The sequence below is a fragment of the Saimiri boliviensis genome, chromosome 14 (assembly GCF_048565385.1).
Source record: "Saimiri boliviensis isolate mSaiBol1 chromosome 14, mSaiBol1.pri, whole genome shotgun sequence".
NCBI classification, from domain to species: Eukaryota; Metazoa; Chordata; class Mammalia; order Primates; family Cebidae; genus Saimiri; species Saimiri boliviensis.
Window position 1 is genome coordinate 15,404,265 of NC_133462.1, and position 9,619 is coordinate 15,413,883.

The 9,619-nt window shown below is 47.4% G+C and overlaps 1 protein-coding gene across 2 annotated transcripts; it reads left to right on the forward strand.

Moving 5' to 3' along the window:
* The first annotated feature begins 66 nt into the window (after positions 1–66).
* LYPD4 (LY6/PLAUR domain containing 4) lies at positions 67–7,455 on the forward strand. 2 transcript variants are annotated; one of them, XM_003943223.3, is made up of 5 exons: positions 67–1,143; positions 5,090–5,276; positions 5,471–5,614; positions 6,263–6,589; positions 7,185–7,455. In XM_003943223.3, exons 2-5 carry the CDS (start codon positions 5,210–5,212, stop codon positions 7,385–7,387), a joined length of 741 nt encoding a protein of 246 aa, XP_003943272.1. In that variant the 5' UTR covers positions 67–1,143; positions 5,090–5,209; the 3' UTR covers positions 7,388–7,455. The 2 variants fall into 2 exon arrangements, with proteins under 2 accessions (XP_003943272.1, XP_010329366.1); XM_010331064.2 differs by lacking the exon at positions 5,471–5,614 and adding an exon at positions 4,912–4,987 and having other exon boundaries at positions 820–1,143; positions 5,090–5,315.
* Positions 7,456–9,619: the final 2,164 nt, after the last annotated feature.

The following is a 9,619-nucleotide window of genomic DNA, read 5'->3' on the forward strand; positions in this document are numbered from 1 at the left end:
GCCTCCTGGACCGAGGCTGGGCCCGCCCCCCAGGAACGGTCCGCCTGGCTCCGCCCCCGGGGCGTTGACCAAGCACGGTCTGCGCACGCGCAGCCTCGCTTCCGGCCTGCCTTTGCCTTCTACTTCGACTTCGCCGTTGCTGTGTGGACGCCCGCGTTTTCTATTGTTTCTCTCCCGGTGCCTCAGCTCCCGAGCTCCCCTTCTTTTATGCGTTCTCCCTAAGCCCTGTGATTTCCCTTTTTTGCTTACCGGGCCCTTCCTCCTCAGATTGCGCCCGTTTCCCTGTGTCTCTTCCTGTCATCCTACGGGCTGTGATTTTCCCAGTCTCTGATTTTTCGTTTTCTCTCGGACCCTCTCTCTCTTCGGACCCACTTTCTCCCCGTGCTTCTTCATTCCCTGATAGCTCGGCCCCTTCCGCCCTTCCTTCGCTACCCGGGACACCTCCAGTTTCTCTGAATTTCTGGCTGGCTCCGCCTTTCTCTTTAATATCCCCCAAGATTTCACCCCTTTAGGGGCGGCTGTGTGCAATCGTCGCCTTCTCTGGGTGTCTCCGTGACCTTCGTCTCGCGCCATCCCCTCCATCTTCTCTGCCGTGGCCCTTTTTCTCTGTCGCCCCGCTCCGTGTCCTTTTCTCTTCCCCGCTCTGAGATTGACTCCTCCTCCCTGAGAGCCCCGCCTTTGTGCCCCACTCCTCATCTTCCTGTGCCTCCCTCTCTCTGCTGGTCCACTGTCTCCCTGCAAGGTTCCATTCCACCCAGAGGGGTGGCTTCCCTCTAACTGCTCCATGCTTCCCCCCCCACCACCCCCCCGCTTTGAGGATTGAGGATTTCATTTCAGTCTTTTCTGGTTGAGTCTCCACTTACACTCAGCTTGTTGGGTCCTGTCGTTCTGCATCTCAGGCTGACGTGTGCCATCTTCTCTGATTGGCCTAATCCCCCCTCGCCCCCACCGTGAGATCCTTTGTCAAACTTCATTTCTCTTTCCTGTGTCCCCACTTTTCTGCGGGTCTTAGCACCTTTGCTGGCCACAGATTTCTGGGTTACAGAGCATGTGTGTCTGGGCATTGCAGACAGAAAAGGGTGGCCAACGTGACCTCTAGCTGGACTGCTGGGCAGGGGAGCTGTCCTAGATAAAATTGGAAAGGTGGCGTTGATGTGGGGTGAGGTCAGGTCGGGGGAGGCTTGAAGGCTAGTTAAAGAGGTTGAATTTGATCCTTTAGGTAGTAGAGAGAGAGTGAGAGGAAGTGTGAGTTGAAGGGAGGGATGGTGGTGGAGGAACAGGGTAACTAACATTTATAAAGAGCTTAGCCTTTGTCTAACACGGTAATAATTTTATTGATCTTCACAATGACCTTATGAGATGTATTATACTCCATTTTATTTATTTATTTATTTATTTATTTATTTATTTTTTTGAGACGGAGTTTCACTCTTGTTACCCAGGCTGGAGTGCAATGGCGCGATCTCGGCTCACCGCAACCTCCGCCTCCTGGGTTCAGGCAATTCTCCTGCCACAGCCTCCTGAGTAGCTGGGATTATAGGCACGCGCCACCATGCCCAGCTAATTTTTTGTATTTTTGGTAGAGACGGGGTTTCACCATGTTGACCAGGTTGGTCTTGATCTCTCGACCTCGTGATCCACCCGCCTCGGCCTCCCAAAGTGCTGGGATTACAGGCTTGAGCCACCGCGCCCGGCTATACTCCATTTTATAAATGAGGTAGTGGGCTCAGAGTTCAACAAGTTGGACAGCTGGTAAGCGAAGGCGTAAATATTCCAACCTGGGTGTCTGAGGCCAAAGTCTGTGATCTTTATAGCCCCTCCCACACTGTTGTTTCCACCAATTACCCACTTTCATTCCCTAACCTTCTCATAGGCAGTTCTCATTCTAAAGTGGTTAATATGCATCTTTTGGTTTGTGTGTGTGTATTCTCACAGAATACGTGTTTTTTTTTTTTTTTTTTTAGCGATGGGGTTTTGCCATGTTGATCAGGCTGGTCTGGTCTGGAACTCCTGGCCTCAAATGATCTGCCTGCCTCAGCCCTCCAAAGTTCCAAAGTGCTGGGATTACAGGCATGAACCACCATGCGTGACCTGTGTTTGAGTTTTTAATTTATGCAAGTGATATTATGCTATTTACTATTTAAAATAATTGGCCCTGTGCTTTTATGATCTATCCATGTACACATCCTGTCATTGCGTGTATATCTTTTTTTTTTTTTTTTTTTGGGAGACGGAGTTTCACCCTTACTGTCCAGGCTGGAGTGCAATGATGCGATCTCGGCTTACTGCAACATCTGCCTCCCGGGTTCAAACAATTCTTCTTCTGTCTCAGACTCCTGAGTAGCTGGGATTACAGGCGCCCACCACCACACTTGGCTAATTTTTGTATTTTTAGTAGAGATGAGGTTTTTCCATGTTTACCAGGCTTGTCTCGAACTCCTGACCTCAGGTGTTCTGCCCTCCTTGGCCTCTCGAAGTGCTGGGATTACAGGGGCATGAGCCACTGCACCCTGCCTCACATCCTGTGTACATCTTTTTATTTTTTATTTTTTATTTTTATTTTTATTTTTATTTTTATTTTTTTATGAGAGGGCGTTTTTTGCTCTTGTTACCCAGGCTGGAGTGCAATGGCGCCATCTCGGCTCACCGCAACCTCCGCCTCCTGGGTTCAGGCAATTCTCCTGCCTCAGCCTCCTGAGTAGCTGGGATTACAGGCACGCGCCACCATGCCCAGCTAATTTTTTGTATTTTTGGTAGAGACGGGGTTTCACCATGTTGACCAGGATGGTCTCGATCTCTTGACTTCGTGATCCACCCGCCTCGGCCTCCCAAAGTGCTGGGATTACAGGCTTGAGCCACCGCGCCCGGCCCATCCTGTGTATATCTAATCAGCTACTTCCTACTCCTGTGTAATATTCTGTAGTGAACATCCCCAGCATGTTTTGCATTCAGTTGGTCTCAGAGGGGGAAGCTCCCATTGTCTCAACTTAACCGTCACCACAGTAATGCTGCATTTGCTGGACAAAGCAGCTCATGCCTGTAATCCCAGTACTTTGAGAGGCCAAGGCAGGCAGATCACTTGTGCTAAGGAGTTCGAGACCAGCCTGGCCAGTATTTCAAAACCCATCTTTACAAAAAAAATACAAAAACTTAGCTGGGTATGGTGATTTATGCCTGTGGTCCCAGTCACTCGGGAGGCTCAGGCAGGGGATCACTTGAGCCCTGGAGTTTGAGGCTGCCATCAGCTGTGATCATGCCCCCAGCAAAACCAAAAACAAAACAAATGAACAAAAAACCCATCTGATGTCTGTTACTTCCTGTTTTTCATTCTGTATTTTATTGCACCTTCTCTTTTTTAGAGACAAAGTCTTACTGTGTTACTCAGGTTGAAGTACAGTGGTGTGGTCATGGCTTATTGTAACCTTGAACTCCTAGGCTCAAGTGATCCTCTGATATTAGCCTCCTGAGTAGCTGGAATTACAGGCACCCGCACACTTGGCTTATTTTTAAACCTTTTATTATTATTATTATTATTATTATTATTTTTTTTTTTTTTTTTTTTTTTTGGTATAGACAGGGTGTTGCCCAGGCTGTTCTCAAACTGCTGACCTTGAGCGATCCTCTTGGCTCAGCCTTCCAAAGCACTGGGATTACAGGCATGAGCCACTGTGCCAGCCTGCCTCTACTCCCTTTACTCCCTTGATCAGATTTGCTAGAGAACGAACTCAGTCTTTTCAAAGAATGGATCTTTTTTGTGTAATAATGTTTGTTGTTGTTTACTGTTTCATTGATTTCTGTTATCCTTATTTCCATTCTTTTTTTGGGATAGGAGAGATTTGCTTTGTTGTTCCTTATACAACTTCTTGAACTAAATCTTGAACATACTTATTTTTTAATGCTTCATATTTCCTGATACACGGATTTAAAAGTATAAATTTACTTCTACATAGTGCTTTAGCTGTGTCTCAAATTTTGATTTGATTTAAAGAACTCTAATTTTGAAATGATTATTTGCTCACAGGAAGTTGCAAAAGTGGTATATAGAGTCCTTTGAATCCTTCCTCCAGCTTCCCCATGGGGGCATCTTATATCACCATAGTATATGAGCAAGAAGTTGACATTTGTACAATACTCTTTGTACAGTCATGGCTCACTGTAACCTCTATCTCTGGGACTCAAGCGGTCCTCCATGGTGCATGCCACCATGCCTGGCCAATTTTTCTATTTTTTGTCATGATGCCTGGGCTGGTATATAATACTATTACCTAGACTTCAGCCCTTATTCAGTTTTCAGTAGATTTTACATGCACTTATGTGTGTATGTCTGTGTCTGTGTGTGAATGTGTGTGTTATGTAGTTATGTTTATTATTTTTCAGTTCTAAATACTTTTTTTTTTTTCTTGAGATGGAATCTCTCTCTGCTGCCTAGGCTGGAGTGCAGTGGTGTGATCTCGGTTCACTGCAACCTCTACCTCCTGGGTTCAAGTGATTCGTGCCTCAGCCTCCCAAGTAGCTGGGACTGCAGGCTCATGCCACCATCTCTGGCTAATTTATATTTTTAGTAGAGATGGGTTTTATCATGTTGGTCAGGCTGATCTTGGACTCCTGACCTCAGGTGATCCACCTACCTTAGCCTCCCAAAGTGATGGGATTACAGGCATGAGCCACCACTCCCAGTCTTTAAATACTTTTAAATTTCCTTATCAAACCAACGGTTATTTAGTGATATGTTAACTTACACACACACACACACACACACACTAGTTTTTTACACACACACACACACACACACACACACACACACACACTGGTTTTTTAAGCATCCGTTTGCTGCTCTGATCTCATTGCCTCTGGCTGGAGAACAGCCTGCATATCAATGAACCTCTGGATAAGCCAGGATTCTCTGCTCAGCACCTTGTCTAATGGGAAGACCTAAGTGAGAGAGTGAGAGTCCTGCTTTGAGAAGCTAACATGGTGGGTGGTGGAGGTTAAACTGGAGGGCAGATAGTAGAGATGGGAAGACCTGTGACCCAGAAGGTCTGAGGGAGCCTATGTCCCAGAAACTGACACAATCAACTTTCTGTTCCAGAAACAGTGACCCAGAGACAGGTGGACAAAGAATTCGGGGACTGACAGAAACTGGGCTTGGGATACAGACTGAAACTGGTTCCAGACTAACCTCTAGCACTCAGGACCCAGACCCAGGACCATGGGACCCCAGCATTTGAGACCCATGCAGCTGTTCTGGCTCCTAGGGGCCATCTCTACTCTGCCTCGTATGTCCTGTGGGGCTGGATGCTATAAGACCCAGAAAGGTGGGAGGCTGAATTCATGTCACTAGTAGAAGGAGGGCTGGGTATGTAGGTTTCGTAGGGGACAGGATCTGTGGGGGCTGAACTCTTGGTTGGCAGTTCAAAGGCTCAGAAGGTGATGTGAGGGGCCAATGACTGGGAGAGCATTTTCTTTTTAGGGGCTGGAGCTCTTTTGTGCTATGAAGCAACATCGTCAAGGTTCAGAGCTATTGCTTTCTATAACTGGAAGTGGCTTCTGATGAGGAACATGGTGTGTAAGCTGAAAGAGGGCTGCGAGGAGACGCTAGTGTTCATTGAGACAGGTGAAGCAGGCTGGGTTTGATCCATTTTCTTTTGCTTGCTCTTCTGACCCCCAGCTCCACTCCCAGCACCCAGGGACTCTAGATTGGAATTCCAGATAGTTACCTTTGTGTGTGTGTGTGTGTGTGTGTGTGTGTGTGTGTGTATGCACATATATATACACACACACACACATACATACATACACACATATATTAAAAAATTTTTTGAGATGGGGGGGTCTCACTATGTTGCCCAGGCTGGTCTTGAACTCCCGAGCTCAAGTGAACTGCCCGCCTTGGCCTCCCAAAGTACTCGGACTACAGGCGTGAGACACCGTACCTGGCCATCATTACATGTTTTGAATGTCAGGACACTAGCAGGAGAGTGGTGTGGGCTGGATAAGTGGGTAGAATGGAGGTGGGCAGATCCCTGGAGGAGGGGCATAAAAGAAAGAGGAGCTCTGTGGGGGGTCCTACAGGGGAAGAATGAGGAGATTTGAATGGAGACCTCAGGATCTGAGTCCTGTGCAGCTGCACTGAGTGGACACGGGTTGGGGAGGGAGGCAAAGATGGTGAGAGGCAGGGTGGGTGCCAAAAGAGCTGGGGGAAGGGGGACTCTGGGTGAGGCCAGTGACACTGATCAGAGCTCTCTCCTCCTCTGCTCCTTAGGGACCTCAAGGGGAGTCGTGGGTTTTAAAGGCTGCAGCCCATCTCCGTCTTATCCTGCACAAGTCTCCTACCTTGTCTCCCCACCCGGAGTGTCCATTGCCTCCTACAGTCGCGTCTGCCGGTCTTATCTCTGCAACAACCTCACCAATTTGGAGCCTTTTGTGAAACTCAAGGCCAGCGCTCCTAAGTCTGTCACATCTGCATCACATAGTTGCCCAACTTGTGTGGGCGAGCACTTGAAGGATTGCCTCCCTAATTTTGTCACCACCAGTTCTTGCCCCTTGGCTGCCTCTACGTGTTACAGTTCCACCTTAAAACTTCAGGCAGGTGAGAGGAGACGAATTTTGTTTATCAAATGCCTGCTCTATGCCAGGCACTGTCCAGCGCCTTCACATCTCAGAGAGGCTGGTGGGATCTGGAGATAGGATTGGGGTTGCTGCAAGGGACTGGGCACCATGAATTCCAAAGAGGATGGGGAAGATGCCTGGTGGCTAAGTCTCTGACAGGAAAGCAGGTGTTCTGCTTTGTGAGGGACATCTGGGAAGAGGGGAGGGCTTTTTTTTTTTCTTCTTTTGAGACAGAGTCTTGCTCTATTGCCCAGGCTGGAGTACAGTGATGCAATCTCAGCTCACTGCAACCTTTCCTCCTGGGTTGAAGTGATTCTCATACCTCAGCCTCCCAAGTAGCTGGGATTATAGGCATGTATCATTATGCCTGTCTTAATTTTTGTATTTTTAATGGAGATGGGATTTTACCATGTTGGCCAGGCTGGTCTTGAACTCCTGGCCTAAAGCCCTCAAGTGATCCACCTACCTCAGCCTCCCAAAGTGCTGGGATTACAGATGTGAGCCACTGCGCCTGGCTGAAGGCAGGGCTCTTGAGCCTTGAAAGTGTTTCTGACTTCTCGCTCTCTTCCTTATAGGGTTTCTCAATACCACCTTCCTCCTCATGGGCTGTGCTCGTGAATATAACCAGCTCTTAGCAGATTTTCATCATATTGGGAGCATCAAAGTGACTGAGGTCCTCAACATCTTAGAGAAGTCTCAGATTGTTGGTGCAGGATCCTCCAGGCAAGGTCCTGCTTGGGGTGTCCTCTTAGGCCTCCTGTTTGTCTTCAGGGACTGACCATCTAGCTGCCCCAGACAAACACCCAGACCCTTTCACATAACAAATAAAATAGCAGAGTTCTCTTTTGGCTTTGTCCTGTGGTCCATGAGAGTGCAGAGGTGAGGAAGGTGTGAGGAGGGCCAAGCATGTCCAGGGAAGTGGGGACCCAGGGGAAGAGGATCCTGGCAAAGTGATAGTGTCCTGCCCAGCAGCTGGGGGAGCTGAGATACTCCTTTTCTCCTTCCCCTTCCTCTGGAGGCTTCAGCTCTAGCCTGGGTTCAGCTACTGATCAGGGTCTGACTTCTGAGACCCTGGCGAAATCTCTTCCTTTTTCTGGGCCTTAGTTTCCTCCTCTCTAAAAGGAAGGGTCTTATGAGTTAGAGCATAGTCTCCTCAGGGCAATTCTTTTTTTTCCTTTTTTTGAGATGGGGGGGGGTCTCACTATGTTACCCAGTTTGGTATCAAACCTTGGCCTCAAGTGATCCTCCTGCCTCAGCCTCCCTAGTAGCTGGGATTTCACATGGGAGCTACTGCGTTTGGCCACCAGGGTGATTATTATCTGGGATTACTTACTGAGTATCTACTATGTATGTCAGATACTGTGCTAGCATCTGTGCTAGTGTTTTACACACACGGTATCATTTAATCCTCACAAGACCTCAGTGAGGCAACTTTTGTCTCAATTTTGCAAAGAAGAAACTGGCTCTAGGAAGTGAAACCTGCTCAAACTAGCATCTTCCTTACCTCTTCTGCAGATTTCTGTCCCAGTTGAGGGAATTTCTTTTCTTTTTTTCTTTTTTTTTTTTGAGACGGAGTTTTTGCTCTTGTTACCCAGGCTGGAGTGCAATGGCGCGATCTCGGCTCACCGCAACCTCCGCCTCCTGGGTTCAGGCAATTCTCCTGCCTCAGCCTCCTGAGTAGCTGGGATTACAGGCACGCACCACCATGCCCAGCTAATTTTTTGTATTTTTAGTAGAGACGGGGTTTCACCATGTTGACCAGGATGGTCTAGATCTCTTGACCTCGTGATCCGCCCGCCTCGGCCTCCCAAAGTGCTGAGATTACAAGCTTGAGCCACCGCGCCCGGCCTGTTGAGGGAATTTCACTGAGAAATTTGGAGACCTGAGCTTATTTTATCTGCTCAGTAGTTTTTTTTTTTTGGTAAGCTGGCAAATAAGGAAGACAGAGGAAAGAGCCCATGGTTTTGGTTTTGTGTTTTTGAGACAGGGTCTCACTCTTTTGTCCGGGTTCAAGTGCAGTGGCACGATCACGTCTCACTGTAGCCTTTTGACTTCCCTAGTACAGCCCAGAAGTTTTATCAGTGATTTCTGCAGAACTTTCGTGATTGATCATCTCAATCTTATACAAACTCTTCCATAGGGAAGAAAAAGAAGGAATATTTCCCCACCTCATTCTGTTAGGTTAGTATAAATTTGACGTTGAGATGAGAATAAAAAAAGGATACAAAGGAGGAAATTATCAGGCCAATCACATTCGTGAACAGAGGTGCATAAAAACTGTAAACACGGCATTAGCAAACCAAATCAACAGTATATTAAAAAAATGAAACACTAGGACTAGGTTTTGTTTGTTCCAGGAAAAGCAAAGGTGATTTACACTAGAAATTTGTAAGTGTAAGGGGGCATGAGGGAGCTTCTAGGGTGCTAGGAAGGTTTTGTTTAGTGATCTAGCTACTATTTACATGAGTGTGTTCAATTTTTTTTTTTTTTTTTTTTTTTTGAGACGGAGTTTCGCTCTTGCTACCCAGGCTGGAGTGCAATGGCGCGATCTCGGCTCACCGCAACCTCCGCCTCCTGGGCTCAGGCAATTCTCCTGCCTCAGCCTCCTGAGTAGCTGGGATTACAGGCACGTGCCACCATGCCCAGCTAATTTTTTGTATCTTTAGTAGAGACGGGGTTTCACCGTGTTGACCAGGATGGTCTCGATCTCTCGACCTCGTGATCCACCCGCCTCAGCCTCCCAAAGTGCTGGGATTACAGGCTTGAGCCACCGCGCCCGGCGTGTGTTCAATTTTTGAAAAGGCATCAAAACAATACATTTATAATTCATGCACTTTTCTATATGCAAGTAATGTATCAATTTTTAAAGTATTTTAAATTGTATATTACTGCCATATTAAGAGAATAAAGGGAAAACTCATGACTGTCTCAATAGATGCAGAAAAATCTCAACCCACAGGAAGCATAGAGAGTGCTTGGAGGGAGAAATATCCCTGTGGATAGGCAGAGA

Bases quoted from the DNA above. Each gene is read 5' to 3' on its own strand.
- LYPD4 (XM_003943223.3), top strand. From the start codon at position 5,210: ATGGGACCCCAGCATTTGAGACCCATGCAGCTGTTCTGGCTCCTAGGG. The intron at 5,277-5,470 runs GTATGTCCTGTG...TTTTCTTTTTAG, and splicing joins GGCCATCTCTACTCTGCCTC to GGGCTGGAGCTCTTTTGTGC. The intron at 6,590-7,184 runs GTGAGAGGAGAC...TCTTCCTTATAG, and splicing joins CACCTTAAAACTTCAGGCAG to GGTTTCTCAATACCACCTTC.